The following is an 18,609-nucleotide window of genomic DNA, read 5'->3' on the forward strand; positions in this document are numbered from 1 at the left end:
CTAGTTCTAGTCTATTTAATTTCTTTTCTTCCGGTGTTGGGCCTGTAGCCATGTGATACGTCGATTATATTTCTACGATCGCAAACGCTCCAAAATTAAATAATGTATGGAAATTACAAAACAGGTCACGTGATCAAGCTATTGATCGAATTGTCATTCCCATACATTTTGTTAGTTTTCAAAGCGTTAGCGTTTGTAGAAAGAGAATCAACGTGCCACATGGCTACAAACCCTGGCTAGTTACAACCCTTTCGGGAAGCCCATTAAGCCATGGGATGTGGCACTGGTGCGATGCGTAGAAAAAAAAATGAGAGTGTAGGTTGAATAAGCTGTATTTCTTCCAAGTTGGCGGGATGCCATCTTGAAGTGAATTTTTGTCGCTTAAATTCAAATGAGGTTGCAGCCAAACGCTAATTAGTAGCAAGCCATTATTAATCAATAAAAAAATACAAAAAAAAAATATTTTAATGGTACCCAATTTCAGGATGTGATTTTTCATGTTTTTTTTTTTATTTCCAGAAAACTTGTGAATAAAAGTTTTAAACTGGTTTATTCTCAGTTTGATTGACTATTGCATACAATTAATATAAGGGCAAGCACCTAAGTCCATTATAAAATGCACGATTTGACCAAACTCACATAAAATATTTCTGTGAATTTTGATGATTTTGGTTTGCGAGTAGAGTAATATAAAATAAAGGATTATGCATTATTTTTTTTCTGTAACGTGCCTGGTTCAAAATATTTAGTCACCTTTCACGTATCACACTATCACACTAATATTATAAAGACGAAAGTTTGTGTGTAAGTGTAAAAGTGTAAGTTTGTAAGTATGTTTATTCCTCTTTTACGCTGCGGCTACTGAAGCGATTTGGCTGAAATTTGAAATGAAAATAGATTTTACTTTAAATTAACACATTGGCTACTTTTCATCTCGGAAAAATCCATGGTTCTCGCGGGATTTGTGAAAAACTGAATTCCATGCGAACGAAGTCTCGGGCGTCCGCTAGTATCAAATAAAAGTACCTACTCAATGCTAGTGAATAATTCAGCAGGACGTTACGAAGTCCAACAATATCACCCTAAGACAATTATTAGAGATGTGTAGTATATAGAATATCTTTATGTCTTCTCTATTATATGAAGGGATAATATTCAACCCTATTAAGGGTTAGGTAATGCTTGGCAATTTATAATGATGTTTAATATAGTCTACGCAAAATTAATATTGACCTGTCGTAGTTAATAAAGGTCCATGTTCGAATAAGCTACCATAGAAGATAACAAGTCTATTAGAAGGAAGGGTAATGATTTTGCCAGTCTATGTATGTATGTATGTATGTACACTGATGTTTAAAAATCAAACAAGTCAGACAGAGTAACTGACTAACAACATGATATTAAAAAATATCCATTTGAATAGTCAACCCTGGAAATCGGTTGTTTGTCGGTGGCATATTTATTAACGTAATAGATATCAGCACGGAACTTTATCTTTTGTTGTTTCCTTATTATATTTAGTGACGACAATGGTACTTTTTCGTCTCGTTTATATTAATCGAGGGCTCGCTAATTTGGCCGACAATCACGGATAGCGACGAGATTATCTCACTTTTGTCAAACTTACAACTAATATAACAAATGAAAAGCTCGCCGTTAGCTTATTGAGGATATTCCACTGTATAAATATTATGTAAAACTGAAATCTACCCATTTTAAAAATACATTTTTTTTCTTTGTAAGTCATATTGTTACACCAGGCTGTTTTAACGGCCCGTTACAGGCCAGGCCTTCCTCATAAGGAAGGAGAGATATGGGGCTAAGACCAATCACACAACTCCAATGCGAGTTAGTGGGCGTAGGGTGATAATGGTAAATTCTTTAATTACACACTATTAGATGTTAATGGTAGTAACCGGTAGACGGTACCGAGAGCTTAACGTGCTCTTCGAGGCCAGGGATACAACACAAGCAAATTACTCCAAAGTCGGTATCAGGGCTCTAACCCTGAACCTCGCAATCCTAAACCACATAATATGCCAACCACTGTACCAACAGTGGTTGGCATATTATGTGATCTGTTATGTATATACAGTTCAATATTCTCACTTCTGGCACTTCGTATGGATTTAGTATAGACCGATTTATACTAAATTCATATGAAGTGCAATGTTCATCAACTAATAAGTTAGAATGACGCATATCATTTCATAACTTATTTATTTGTTCAAAATATATTAAATTTAAGTTATCGTTTTAAGCTTATAATTAAATTTATTATCATTAATTTATGAACAAGTTAATTAGAATAAAATTATTAGTAAGTGTGATTTTAATTTGTTTCCTGGTAAACAGTACACATTAGTATAGCCATCGTATAGGATCCTTTTAAACCGATTTCCAAAAATGGGGAGATCCGCTGTATTATTTTTTCTTTTTTTAAACTTTTTTATGAAAAAAGAAAAAAATCCATATGTAACATTTGCTTCAAGCCTATTGTACTATAGTGCTATGTATTGTTAAATTGTATATATTTACTACAGAGCAAATATTAGAAAAGTATTCCTCCAATAGGTACAATAAAAAATAATACTTTGCAATTAAGAATATCCTTGCTAATCTACAGTAGAGATTAGCTCCAGTATTTTATGAAAACAACTTCACAATTGTACCAGAGCGATAAATCAAGATATAAAAAGAGTTGGAAGCTACAATTTTTCTTCATAAATATTTGTTATCTCTCACAGTTAGTATTGTTAAGCATAACGCGACATGTCTCCAGTTAAAATTATTTCGAAGGTAAGTTATAACTTGTTTCCTATTTTTTTTTACCCGTGCTTGTCACATAACTTTTAATGGACTAGCTCGATTTGGATGAAATATTGTGTGTTTATGTAGTTGCTTGGATTTAATCTGGAATATGGCACCGTGTACATATGAAAAGAGCTGTTTCACCAAAGTTATAATATCCGTCGGATCGGCCAGTATTACATAAGTAAATATAAAATACTTTTCTTCCTTTAGTAATATTTTTAACAGCCTCCGTGGCGTAGTTATATGCGCAGTGGATTTACAAGATTCAGGTCCTGGGTTCGATCCCCGGCTTACCACCCTAACCCTAACCGTAACGGCAAAGACGTACCCCCAAGCGAATTAGCGTACCGGTACGATGTCGTGTAGAAACCGAAAGGGGTGTGGATTTTTATACTCTGCCTAACAAGCTAGCCCGCTTCCATTTTTATTGCATCATCACTTACCATTAGGTTTGAGATTGTAGTCAAGGGCTAACTTGTAAAGAATAAAAAAAATTAAGACTGAAGACTTAAAAAAAACACTAACACATGCACAGTACACACCGCTACGAAAGGACCTGTACCCTCGGAGAGTACGTTATCCAACAGTCCCGATCACTGCCACTAATTACCATCTGATAGTAATTGCTAGAAGACCATTAAGCCCGCCAGCTTGTATTGTAACAATATGGTGGGATTAAGTTCCAATTCCCTCTCCTATAAGTAAAGAGGCATGCCGTAGATCCTGAAAACTCTTACATCAATGCATATCAAAGTTTGTTACTAAAAGCTACTCACCCATTTGAATCGTTTTTGCCCAACAGGCTTTCTTCATCTTCAGGAACGGGTTTTTTGAAAAGGTCTTGAAGTTTACGACGATCCATACTTAGTTTTTCAAGATTCCTCTCTCAAAGATATCTTGTACCAACTTTTGTTCTGTAAAGAAAAAAAAATTGGTCAGCACATTCCACATGTTAAGGGCTCCCACACACGGGTCACCGGCCACAACCACAAAACACTGCTACTGGCGTATTTCCTGTAGTGTTCATACATTTTATATGGGGCGCCACACGCTACAATCGTCGCTGCTCGTTTCTCGTGGCCTTCACCGGCCACTAAACGCTGTATACGTCATTCGCGCGATTATAATACTGCATGTATGGCTAAAAAAGTCAGCCACCGATTACAAGTGTCGACCACCGGCCACAAGTGTCGCGCGCTTCAGCTACTTTTGTGGCGCCTTTCTGGCTTGGCGTTTTTCTGGATCTCTGGAACGACTAGCTTTTTTCCTACCTATTTATTTTTATTATTTTTAAATGTTAGTATATTTTGACTGCCTCCGTGGCACAGTGGTATGCGCGGTGGATTTACAAAACGTCCTGGGTCCTGAGTTCGAAACCGGCTGGACTGATTCAGGTTTTCTAAATTAGTTCAGGTCTGGCTGATGGAGGCTTCGGCCGTGGCTAGTCCCCACCCTATGGGGCTAGCTAAGACGTACTGTCGTAATGTCGTGTAGTATGGGTGTGGATTTTCATCGGAAGCCGTTAGAAAATAAAATTAAGCCTATGTTACTCGTGGATAATGTAGCTTTCGAATGGTGAAAGAATTTTTAAAATCGGTTCAGTAGTTTTTGAGCCTATTCATTACAAATAAACAAACAAACAAACATACAAACAAAGTTTTCCTCTTTATAATATTAGTATAGATACCTATATAATATTTTTTTAAATAATATTTTAAAATTACAATTTATAAAAGAAAATATTATTGGAGTCACCCGCTTTCCAAGTAACAACGTCGCCGCGTTTAGTTCCGTGCCGCGCGGAACCCTACATTCAATACTAAATTTATTATATTCCAATATTATATAATTATGTATTATATTCAATAGAAATTTCTTGAATAAATATCATTACCAAATTACCGGTTACTTTTTACTCTGTATTGAAATCAAATTAAAAAAATATTAAAATTCATTCATACTAACTGGATTTTGTCATTCTTCATCTAAAATTCTTAAATTTAAAATGATTGATTCGGCTGTTAGGGTCTTACCAATGTTGTTAATATCAAATATCCTTTTTAAAGAAAATTTTAATGTAAAAAAAATTACTTATAATTTAGAAAAATATATATTTTACAAATAGTCAATTCTTTTGGAGGTATTTTCCAATTCATAAAGATGAATTTTTATTTATTATTTGAGTATATTTTTTTATAATTTATATTGAAAAAGTGCTACTCACATATTTTAGGAGCGTATGCAATGACATCGGTTCCCTTACTAATTGTTATATCCAAAATGCACACTCTTACATATCACTTTATAACAATGGCCGTCAAGTGCGAAATGCAATCTAATGTTTGGACGGTTCCGTATGAAACAATATTTTGTATAAATAATAAAAAAATACAACCGATTTCAAAACCTAAAAACGTACCCACTAAACTAAAAAGTGAAAAATAACATCATAATATGTTCTACCTGCTGATCAGTATGAAGGCGATGCTAAGCCGGTGATATATTAATTCAAGCCATGTGAGAATATCTTATAAATTTAGATTTTGCAGACAGTGTTGTTTCATGTGGTCCTGTCAGAAATTGCTTAAATTAAGACAACACCGGCTAAGCACCGCCTTCATACTGATCAACAGGTAGAACATATTATGATGTTATTTTTCACTTTTTAGTTTAGTGGGTACGTCTTTAGGTTTTGAAGTCGGATGTATTTTTTTTATTAAAATTTTTATTATTTTTCCATTTTTAGTGTAAAATTTCATCTCAAACGAATATATCAGACCCCTAAAGGCCAAACACAAGGTAGTTTCTGTAAACTGTTAAGGAGTTCCCTTAATTGTCCTTGGTCTTCATCACCAAACCCTTAAATGACAGTCACAACCTACCTATGTAGAAAGTTCTCATTAATACAAATTAATCAAGCCCAAATACAAGGTAGCTGCTGTAAATCGCCGAGGAGTTCCCTCGTCTGTTTTATGGCTCCATCATCAGATCGATTTCGAACCTTCATGAAATTGTAGTGCTTAAAAGTACTAAATGGAAAAGTTTACGAACATACTAGACACCCATATAATTTTCGAAAGTTCCCCTCAATTTCTCCAGGATTCCATCATCAGATCTTGACATGATGGCAATGGGACCAAATGGGGACTATACCGTTTCAAACAAAAAAAGAATTTTTGAAATCGGTCCAGGCGTCTTTGAGTAATCGGTGTACATACATAAAAAAAAAAAAAAAATACCGACCGAATTAAGAACCTCCTCCTTTTTGAAGTCGGTTAAAAAAGCTTTTATGGGTTGTATTCATGAAACGTTGTTTTCTTTTGCCAAGTAACTTAATTAAATTTTAAGAAAAACAAAAAATGCTGAATTTTTAGGCTTAAAATGAAGCACTTTGAGAGAACTTAAAAGATCAATTCAATGTCAGCTTTGTAACATGGTATAGCTTTTTCCCAAGTATAGTTAAAATGAAAAAATATGAAATTTATAAAGTCAAAAGTCAAAATTCATTTATTTCAAATAGGCTTAGTTTACAAGCTCTTTCGAAACGTCAGGTAATAATATTATACTTAAGATAATGGTGATAATAACCATTCGAAAACTTAAAATTAAAGTTACGAAGGTTCCAATCGCGCCATGGTTCGAGAAGAGCCCACAAAAAACTCAGCCTAGGTTTATTTATTTTTTTATTTACCACCATTTTACTAACTTATTTAAAACTAAGCACACAGTCATATAATACAATTTAACACCAAGCTTTTTTATCATTTAAATAAAGAAAGAAAGAAAATTATTTTATTTGGACACACACACACACATAATACACAAAAGACAACAAATACTTTAAAACTAAGAAAGTAATTTTTAAAATATAGTGAACTAATAAATTAGAGATATTAAACTAATAAAACTAAATTAAATCCAAAAAAATATAAAAAAATGATGTGTGTGGTACCAAAATGGTCACCACTCAGCATGTGCTACGCTAGTGATGGATGCACCAGCGCAGCGCTGGTCTTCGGTGGAGCCATGTGGTGACGCGGGCGGAAACAACAAGAAGAAGTGTTACTAATTAATAATTAATAATAAGAACATAATAAATAATCATATAAATATATATACCTTTATAATTATATTTTGTGTGTTTATTAGTGTCATAAATAAATAAATTATTAGAAGTTTTCAGTGAGAAATATAATATAGAGTAGAAATAAATAAAATTAATTTATTGGGACCTCAAAACCTTCCCTTCGCTTATTTAATATTAATTTATTTTTTAAAGAGGGTAAGTAGGTGAGGAGCCTGGAATTGGAGACTGTTACTTACCCTGCTGTTGTAAAAGTAAAAGTACTCATTAACACTATAATAAGACTTACTAAAAGCTTCCGTTTAATAAACACTTTGAACTTTTTGAGTGACATTCCAGTGGCTTCATGTGGTAGTTTATTATAAAAACGCATGCAATTGCCCTTAAAAGAGTTACTAATTTGTTGTAATCTAGTGTGGTGTGCAAAAACTTTATTTTTATTTCTGACATATAGCCTATACGGAACCCTAAATGTTAAATATCGCACAAGAAGCTGAATCAAGTATTACAGTAATACGTATTATAAATGTGAATCTTTTAATGTATGTCATTCTGTTTTATTATTAGAACTATAAAATTTGGCAAGTGATAGGTACCGTCATGTCATAAACTATACTCAAGTAAAAGGAAAAACCTATACAACTAAATCATAAAAAATACAGTTTTTATTTTAAGTAGGTAAGTAATCGTCACCGAGGTTAAGCAAACGCATAATGTATGTACCTACAAATTTTAACGGAACCCTCGGTGAGCGAGTCCGACTCGCACTTGTCATGTTTTTTTTTCAATAGTATTTTCCCTCGAATCGGTACAGTTGGCTGTACCTACTTGTAATAAATCAAATCTAAATTATCAAGTTGAAATTTAAACTATATACTTACAAACGTATACAGTTGCATGAAAATTGAAAATAATAGTTAACTGTTTATTCAGCAAAACCACTCTCAAGCGAATAAAATCGCAGGATACTTAAATAATCTAAAATTTAGCAATTAAATGCGATCTATACCACAAGTACAAGAAAAAATCTCAAACTTACTTATATATTTATAATTAAGTCTTAACACACTTGGGGTGTATATATTTAGGAATAAGCTCGACAAAAACAGCGCCATTCGATTCCTGAACTATTTATAATGACCCTACCTACGTACGAAACCTTGGACTCGCACCTCGACTTGTTCATTTTTTTACTTTTAACCCTTAGTTGCTAAGCAAAAAATCTTGCTTAGCAACTAAATGCTTGGTTGCTTTTTAAAAATTTTGTCTGAATGAAACTAAATTCCACTAGGTACGGTGTTAAGCCATTCATTATTTTCGCTTAGCTTTACTTTCCAGAAAGGTATTTGTAATACGAGCTAAAAATAATAATTTGGTTTTCATTGCGAAATCAATAAAAATGCAGTATGTTACATTTGGATATAACATTATATTGTTTCGTTAGTGTAATTTTATACGAGCTAAGTTACTAAAATATTGCTTGGTGGCGGTATTCGATAATAATGAATCATCAGCATCATCCTCATTTTATCTTAACCTATTATAGCCTAACCCATTTTACTCACAGAGCCAAATCCTGTAGTGGGTCCTAATAAGAAGGGGGTCCTAGCTAAAAAAGGAAAAGAAGCCAGTTCATACATTTATCGAGTATACAAAAAATGCATGTTGGATAATGGATCCATGTTAATATTTTATCCAATTACTTAATTTACTAAAAAGAAAACCCTGATTCATAGAAAATCTTAAACAGTGTCATTAGATTTCAAAAAAATATTTATTTAAGATAACCAAATCGTCAAAAGCTACGATTTTAAGTCTTTAAAATCTGTATCTAACGGAAGGTTTGAAATGGAGTCAATATCTTATATTCTAGCAAAAGATCAGAAAAATTTACATACCCCATCAAATTCGAGTCGTTTCTGGATGATAATGATTTCGAAAAACTCATTTAACTATTTACAACTAAAACTAAGTAATAACCAAAGTGCAATTCAAGTTAGTGTAGTCTCTTTAACAACGTTAAACCAAAACTAAAAACTACACGTCACACCGCTTCGACACGGAAGTTTTTCTAGTAGTACCTACATAGATAGGTACTCTATTTACGTCAAATGGCATACTCTTGCTGGCAACGCATATTATTTGCCAAAGATAGGTAATATTACTGTTGTTTAAAACATTAAATTGTGAAATAAATAAAATGAAAATAAAAACGAACTAAAAAAGATAAATCCTCATTAAATATTAAGACATAATGACTAAGGGAATGGTTAATGATAGTCACTCACCATCCGATAAGTCGATAAGTTGCGATATGCATGATCTCATGTACATCGCGACCAACACACGATCAGTTTTATCGGACGTCAAGCCGTTAGCACTGGCATAAGCAGCTAATTCGATTAATGAAAAGGGAACATTTTTATACATATGTCACTGCAAAATTGTAAGTACCGTTAGATTATAATCTATCTCGCGAGATTGTGAACTGTCAATAGACTGAATTCACAAATAAAAAAATACCAAACCTAACCTAACCATTAGTTTCTGAGTCACTCAAGTTCTGGTTCTAAGGAAACGTATGTATGGAGATCAAAATCTATCGACAGTTCACAATCTCGCGAGATAGATTATAATCTAACGGTATTTACAATTTACGCTGACACATATAACAGAATTTGTCCAATTACATAATTATTATAAATTATAGATGTCAGCATAGAAGAACAAGTATATTACAACACTAGCAGACGGCGCGCGGTTTCATCCGCGTGGTTTCCGTTCCCGTAGGAATACCAAGATAAAATATACCCTCAGAGATTTCCTAGCTAGCTGCACTATCATTGAAAGAAAGAATGAAAGAAAAAACGTTTATTTTAAATTGTACCGCACACCTCAATGCCGAAGCACCGATGCCTCAACCACCTGAGCAAGGCAAGACCAAAACTCGAGTAGTAGAAGCAACACCACACTGTCATGTTTGCCAAACATGACAAAAATGCTCAGCATTTTGCTGCATGATCCAAGCAAATGCTGGAGCATCCAGCACTAATTTTCTGCTGATACTCTTATCCAGGTTACACTACTGATATACACAGCTACGCAGCGAGATAAAACTATTTATTTTTATAACCCATAATATTTATTTATTATAATTTTACAATAATTTAAAAGTGTTATAAATTGGAGTCGTAACCGGGGAAAATCTCAGTCATCATCATTCTTAGCCGAGGGATATCCACCGCTACACATAGGCCTAAAGACTATCCTAATATGATGAGTTCCAAGTCAGTTAATTTGATGCTTTGGCGGATCTCCTCGTTTCTGTTTCAATAACGCAGATATACTCTGAGCAAAGCTCTCACCATCACTCCCATGGTGACTCTTAAGAGCCTATAATTGCCACTGGCTACACGCATTGCTTGAAGACTTATAGTTCACTATCTAGTATATGTATAAGATCATGATAACGTTGATAATGAATCTTTGAGGCCTATCACAAAACAGTATTGTAAAAGGCGTAAAGGCGTATGCTTATATTACTCCACCCACCTAGTAAATGGATCTTACGAGTATGTTATCTGTTGGAAAATTTTATTTATTTGTTAATTCATATTATCCAATGAAAAGTGTCTAGTTTTGTTCAACAGTAAGATATGTATATAAATATATTTATGTGTTTGTATATAAATATATTGATTTTGATTTAATATATTATTATCTAAGTGTAATATATCTTCTACTTCTCTTTTTATGTGTACACCCGTCTTTATGCATTATTCCTTGTATTTATTTTCTCTTTTTTCGATTGGTTGTCTGGAAGAGATCGCTCATTAGCGATAAGGCCGCCAATTGTACATTAGTTTTTAAGTTAATTTCTTGCCTGTTATTATTATTTTTGGTGTACAATAAAGTATATTTCATTCATTCATTCATTTTTCATTCATTCATTCATTCATTCATTCATTCATTCATTCATTCATTCATTCATATGTAGCACTACCAAAGAGCACCATAATTAATTGTAATTAAATCGCATTGATGAATTACATACCTACTCAGGTCATAATCATACATGCGTGGGCGCAATTCTTATCTTCATAAGTTAGTACATATTATATTTACTAACTGCAGATGAAATAAATTCAAAACAAACATCTCACCGTTCCACGCATTCTAAACGACTGCACGGATGAGTTAAAATCGCGGATTTGCTATGGTAATACATTTTCACGTCAAGATGCGATTATGTGGATATGACTTCGCAGTTCGACCTTAAAGTCAATCACAATTTCAAAACTCCTTTAAGGGGTCCTGGACACAGATGACAACTAGCTCCGACTGAATGAGTAAGTAACCCAGAGGGCAGAGTTGAGCCAGCAGGGATTGCAAACATTTTACTTCATTTTTGATTAAACTTTTCTTTTCTTTTATTTCATCAAGATACTTAAATACCAAGCGAAAAAAACACTGTTTTGAATGATTTAAATTATATACATTTGTAATACTTAATACCAATAAATTTACGTATTTAAAATTATATATTTAATGAATTTCTTGAATGCCTGCTTTTTCACTATTATTAATTAGTCTATATTGATAATATTGTATTCATTTTAATTAATTATTAATAAACTAATAATATTAATTCTTAAACGAGTTTACCTCTATTCTTATAAGAAAAATTGTTTATGTACTAATATACATACGAGTATAATGAGTAAGAGGTGAGCTTATCAATCGCGAAGGCCGAATCTGAATTCATGTGGCGAAAAATGTTAAAAGTAATCCTAAAAAATTATCATCAAAATGGTATCAAAATGCAAAATTTTTTAAATCTTAAGTTTATTGGCAAACATATTTCAGTAAGTAGATTCAGTTAAAACGGTTCAGCTACCGACAATTAGGTCCATGGTTCGAATCCTTGATAAGGCCAACAAAAAAATACACCCCCGTACGGACCGACGGCTTTATGTCGGAAAGCACTTAAAGCCGTCGGTCTTGCGCTTGATCTTACACCGGTAGTGTCGGTCTACCGTCGCATGAGAATGAGAGAATAGATAGTGCACCTGTGCTTTCGCACACACTTGTGCACTATATCTCCAGCGCACATGGTTAATCTCAAAATTGAGATTGGCCGCCGTAGCCAAAAAAAAATTCAATCGGATGCATATTATAACCGCACATTAATCGCGTCTTAATTCTTCAGAACTTTAAAAATGTCTATATTAATTTATTTCAAAATACGTAGGTATATATTATAATGTATATCTGCAATGAAAATTTTATCTCAACTATAAAAAAATTTATAACTAGAACTTTTGACAACAATTGTGAACAATAAGGCGAATTTTATCCCAGTAATATTACAATAAATACATAATTCAATATTCGAAAGTATCCGTTGGTTATACGTATAAATTCAAAATGACGTCAGCCTTCTGTTTTGTACATTTTTTTTACTTTTACGTCTGTATGCGTTGATGTACAGCTTTGTAATATACTTTGCAATATTACGTTAAGTTATATCTATGCATCTTTCTTGAACGTTAAATTAATTGCCTAATTAAGTATACGTGAAACCTACCACCTGTCTGAAAATAATGCTTGAAAACCTAAGTAATGTCTACATATATCTACATATAATTAAAAATGAAGAGTATGACTGTCATTTCATAATAACTGTGTTTTCTCAAGTTCTTATAGTTACATGACTAAAAAAAATATGTATACGGTCGAATTGAGAAACCTCCTCCTTTTTTTGAAGTCGGTTAAAAACAACCAATATTTTTTCAATAAATGTCTCTTTGAATGTCTGTTTGTCCGGGCTACTCTTTGATGATTGAACCGATTTAGTTGAGACTTTCACTGGAAGATAGAGGAGGTTACTGACTAACAAAAGCCTAGTTGACACTTTTTGTTAAATTGTCTTGGAAAACAAAATCATACTTTTTTTTACGTGATTACATGAAAATTTTAATTTTTAAATATTTTTTGACAATACGAGCCAAAACGCCATAATGGTCTATCCATATTTTAACTGTTTCATGACGTCACGTTAACAAATCCCTTACCAAGACCAAACGGAACCAAACAGTTTGACTAAAATATTAGAAACAACTACTTTGACGTTTAGTACATCAAGTAACATTGTTTCACAAAATGGACAATAGTGTTATTGAAGTTTGGAAAATTTGAAAAATAGATAATTTTTAAATTAAGTTTTATTTGAAATCCGTAGCTTTTATTGATTGATATCGATATATTTCAGTTTTATTGTTTATTTAATTTGATATGAGTCAACTACCCTATTATCAATAACCCTAGGGCTGCTGTATCCTGAAAAAATCAGTAGATTTTTTGAAATTTCGCGCGGAAATATCGAGCGTACACTAGAAATAAATACGAGTGTAACTTTATTTATATGTTACACTTTCATGCCTAAACCTACCATTAGAAAAGTAGTCATTTAGAAAAAATAAAATAAAACTACCTCAAAATTTTGCAACTCTCTAAAAACGTGGGTAGTTCTTAACATATGAAATCGTTGGTGAGTCCTCAATTTACCACAATATCAAATCGAAAAACTCGGTTCTTGTGACGGCAACGTTTTATGCGGCATGCGTCGCCACGCCAGAAATCGGTGTTACGTGCGGCTATAAACGTTACACATCAAAATTTAAAAAAAAATACCTACTGAATTAAACATAATAAAATTAAATTTATTAAATATAGAAAGCTAAATAAAACTTAAAAAAATATTGTATAATTAATTATTTTAAAATTTAAATTTAATTCATAATATAAAACAGTATTAATTTTATAGGGCATATAATTTTCAGAAAAAAAAATGTATTTTTTTTAAATTCATACCTCGTTGTGACGACGTCTGGTATCCTGCACTTACGATGTCCGGATGGCAATCAGAGCCACAGCGCACGCCAATCGCAACTAATCAACTAAACGATGAGACGAGCCTCTGGCGTCATGACTCACAAGTAACAGCATCTTTACACCGAGTTATTAAAATCATATTCATACCTGCTTATGGAGCATATTTTGCATAGGATAATAAGATCCTATTGCAGGTTGCCACACGTTACGACTTAGTTGGAACAGTCCCATAATTTCTTCTAGTGCCATCTCTTATCGAAGGTTGGCAATCATAAGGCTATTTGAACTTTGAAAGTGGCACGTCGATTCTCTGTCTACGATCGCAAACGCTTCGAACACTAGAATGTTGGAACTCTATGGGAATGACAGATCTTGATCACGTGACCTATCGATAGCAAATGTCATTCGCATACCTTTTTCTAGTTTTCGAAGCGTTTGCGATAGTAGAAAGAGAATCGACGTGTCATTTGGCTACAGGGGCTGGTACTCATATTGAACCAATGCCGTACATTATTGAGTCAAGATATACGAGTACGTCTATGACGAGGCCTTCGTATTCTATTTATCTTTCCCTGGATAGTAAATAAACTGGAGCAGGTTATAATTAGAGTATCGCGTTATATGACACAAGTATTCGAGTTTCCTACTGTAAACAAGCTGCCAAACCTCTGTTAGTTTTTCCTTTCTTTGCAGCACAGTAATATTGATTACACGATCCCTCCATGATATTCGCCGCATCCGCCTGTAAGTCCGCATCTTGAACGCCTCAAGCTTAATACAATCAGATTTCAACCCCATAAAATACTCGTAGCACAGAGATAACGTAACACTCCGCTACTCTCATCCGCATAAATCCGCAGCTTTCGAGTCAATCAAGAAATCAAGGAGTTATAGTTATATTTTATCTTCGTAATTCCATGAGAACGGGAACTACGTGGGTGAAACAGATAATTTAATCCATTATATTTACCAAAAATATATTAGGATTGAAAATGTACTGATGGTTTTAGCACAGAAATAATTTAAAAATCCGACCGAAACATGAAACTTGGTCAACCTACAGTTTTATTCAAAGCTAATCAAATTTGTATTAGATAATTATGTATCTTGTAATTGAAATTTGATTCATTCATTATGGGACACACTGCATATACGGTTACATGTATACTTTGTCATTTAATCGGTATGAGAAGGGCAACGATGGTAATTATATCCTAAGGGAGATAAGGTGTTTCTCTAACATCGTTGGTGTCCCTCCTACATAAGTTTTTTCAGAGTTTCTCACATGTGAGGGCCGTGTTCTCCAAAATCGTTTGATTTTGATTTTTACTGTATTAAGGCATCTTGTCCTTTCTTCGACTAGCCGGAGAGTAGTGGAGTAGTGTTTTGACCACGCATCGGCCTTTTCTCTTCCACTTCGCTAGTGACCATTAGTTTTACTAGATTATCTTCGTATTTGTCTGGCAATGTATCCGAAGTTCTCAAGAACTCGCTTGAGGCAGATGGTACAGAATCTAGTTTTGACTTTCAGGTTAAAGCCTCAATAGCTCAACGGTAAGAGATGTTGGATTCATCACCGAGGGGTGGTGGTTCAATCCTCACCCCTTTGGTCTATTGTTGTACCCACTCATAGCACAGTCTCTAAAAAAAAGCTTGGTTATTATAGAAGCGTTGATCCGAAATACACACATAGTTCGAAAAGACAATGGACGATGGGGTCCCAAAGTGCTGGAATGGCGATGCCTCACTAGTAAACGCAATGTTGGTCGACCCTCCACCAGATAGACTGACGACATCAAGCAAGTCGCAGGGATTCGCTGGAAGCAGGTGCCTCAGTAGCGGGGGTTATTCAAAATTTTAAATTTTATGTTATGTGAAACTTACAGCGCTGTGAACTCGTTGTCATGGCAACTTTATTGATAGTGACGAAACGTAACGTTACGTTTTTGGCAGCGTTTAGCTACGTTTCTACGCTTGGCGGTAGAGTGGTAACTAGCCACGGCCGAAGCCTTATACCAATCGGACCTGGACCAATTAAGAAAACCTCAATCGGCCCAGCCGGGGATCGAACCCAGCACCTCTGTCTTGTAAATCCACCACGCATTATGCTTACTAGATTCTTAGATACTTCGGGACCGTCAAACAAAAGCTCTAGACATGTCAAAGCCTTGTTCTTACTGTGAGTACTAATTAGTTTGAGTTTTTGTTCATTGATATTGCATACATTCATCACTAGGTATATAATGTTGATCTAAGAGCCCGCATTCCTGAATATGTAAGTAACATTACTTAACTGTTTATTTCCCGCCCCGTTGGTCTATTATGGTACCCACTCCTAATACAATCTTTCCCGACTAGTTGGAGGTGAATGGGATACATTGGTCATATTTAAAAAAACTAGCGGACGCCCGCGACTTCGTCCGCGTGAAAGTAGATGTAAACTTTTAACAATTCCTACCCTGCCCTACCCTACCCCACTCCTACCCTAACCTACCCTACCCTACCCTACCCCTACCCTACCTATTATGGCTGCACACGCGACGGAAACTTAAAAAATTGAGTAACTTCCCCTGTTTTCCCAAAATTTATCTGCACTGAACTGTTCCTATTGATCGTAGCGTAATGAAAGTATTATTATATCCTGCCCAGGAGTATGAAGAATAAATGTATCCAGTTTCATTAAAATCCGTCGATTAGTTTTTGTTTCTATAACGAACTTACAGACAGACAGTCAGACAGACAGACAGACAAAAAAAAGAAATTACTGATTGCATTTTTGGCATCAGTGTCGATCACTAATCACCCCCTGATAGTTATTTTGAAAATATATTTCATGTACAGAATTTACCTCTCTACAGATTTATTATAAGTATAAATTAAAGAAATGGCAAGTATTCTTTTCAAAAAAATTAAAGTATCTGGCATCACCACAGTTGCAGTGTAAAAGTAGACAACCTTTACTTTTTCAATTATTTTTGATATATTCTATTGACTAGTGTACGATTTTTTTTAATTAATCAATGAGGGAAGAAGATTAAACAATAAAAAAACTAACTGTTCGGCACTTTCTAATGTTTGGCAGCAATTTAACTATGCAACCTCTGTGCAATGTGTCAATGTGAACATTTTCTATCTTTTATTTTTAACTCAATTGAATAACAAATGAGGGTATATTTCTTATGCCGGATCTAGTACCATGTAGTAGACGGATTTTACACAACAATTATAGTAATTAGGTAACTACCTATTGTCAAAATAACATTCGGTTTATGCATGAACATTATCAGCCTATTTGATCAGTCCACTACAAGGCCAGGACCTGCCCCTGTAGCTAAGTTGCACGTCGATTCTCTTTCTACGATCGCAAACGCTTCGAAAACTAGAAAAATGTATGGGAATGTCATTTTCTATAGGCAGGTCACGTGATCAAGATCTGATCTACCATAATTTTTTACACACTACGCTAGGACACGCTAAAAATAGAAAAATAAAATCTTTTTAACAAAAAAAAATACCCGAGTTAGCCCGTTTCTATCTTAGATTACACGATCATAAAAAAGCCCTTCAGTTTTATCATATAAATAATAATAGATAATAATGAATTCCCACGTTAATAGATGTTTTTATGACAAATGCATTTAATTTTATTAAATACCTAAAATATTACAATGATTTCTGGATCTCACATAATTAATTCGAAAACGATATAAATAGAATCACAATAAAAACTTGAGTCAAAAATCTAAATTTTAAAATTCTAACCATCATATTCGTAAGTATACGAAATCATTATTGAAAAAAATCACTAAAGTGCTCATCAGCTCACCTATGGAGCTCAGACCCACAACGCTGTTTCAACGCAAGTTTGCGGGTGAGCCAATATTCTATACTAAACCATAGTCTATCCTGTACCAAACAATCAGAAAACATGAAAAAAGATGAATCAAATCAAGTTGTGGCGTGACCAAGAGAAATGCAAGAGAATTAAACGCCAACCCCTGTTCTAACACGGAGTCCGAGCTCACGCTATCGAAATTTTTAATGCTTTAAAGCATAAATAACAAGCTTCGACGTTTTAAACTCGTGAGTACAGCCCTCTTCATATGGCAGTGATGAAATCCGTCCAATAGTCTTTGAATTTACCGCGAACAGACAGACGCGGCGAAGGGCGTTGTTTTATAACGGGGATAATGACTAGGTTAGAATATATTGATTTTTAAAAAGACACTAGCGGACGCCCCTAACTTTGTCCGCCCTTAGACCTCTTTAATCCAACCCTATCACAAAATCTGTTCTTAGTGGACTACCTATTATCTATAAACTACCTCCCTGCCTTGAATTAATCAAGCAACACGAAATGATGACTGATGATTCCGAGGTTTGTATATAAATGTATAGTTTATTTTATGAAATAACTAACCGTGTAAATAAATAAATAACAAGAACTGTATACACTGTTTTTGCTTCTGATAATTAGGTATACTTAATTTTAACTAAATTTTTAAGGTCATATTTAATTATTTTAACTAAAAATTTGGATTTATCCATGTACGAATACACCCATTAAATTTACTACCCATTGTTTTTGATTAAAATTAAAAACACCTATAATAATATATTGTATTGTTTATTAAAAATCTGATTATTTATGGAGATGTTTATTTATATCTTTGTTAAGTAACTACTTTGATTAAGCTATATAATAAATAGTCCTCTATAAACTACTAGCAAAACTTGCAGTTTCACCCTCGGGGTTCCCGTTGCCGTAAGAATACAAGGATAAAATACTTTACTTTCTATGTAATTTCCTAATAATG

At 33.8% G+C, this 18,609-nt stretch overlaps 1 protein-coding gene across 2 annotated transcripts in view; it reads right to left on the reverse strand.

Annotated features, from left to right (window-relative positions):
• LOC112046335 (STE20/SPS1-related proline-alanine-rich protein kinase) overlaps positions 1-8,930 on the reverse strand; it is a 40,531-nt gene extending 31,601 nt beyond the window's left edge. The window contains exons 1-2 of one of the 2 annotated variants that reach the window (XM_024082952.2): positions 8,797-8,930; positions 3,591-3,728 (exon numbers count right to left, since the gene is read on the reverse strand). In XM_024082952.2, coding sequence (XP_023938720.1) covers positions 3,591-3,676 — 86 coding nt within the window. In that variant the 5' untranslated portion in view covers positions 3,677-3,728; positions 8,797-8,930. The remainder of the gene's footprint in view (positions 1-3,590; positions 3,729-8,796) is intronic. The other variant, XM_024082955.2, reaches the window with a different exon arrangement.
• Between the last annotated feature and the right edge of the window lie 9,679 nt (positions 8,931-18,609).

This window comes from Bicyclus anynana, chromosome Z (genome assembly GCF_947172395.1).
Source record: "Bicyclus anynana chromosome Z, ilBicAnyn1.1, whole genome shotgun sequence".
NCBI lineage: Eukaryota > Metazoa > Arthropoda > Insecta > Lepidoptera > Nymphalidae > Bicyclus > Bicyclus anynana.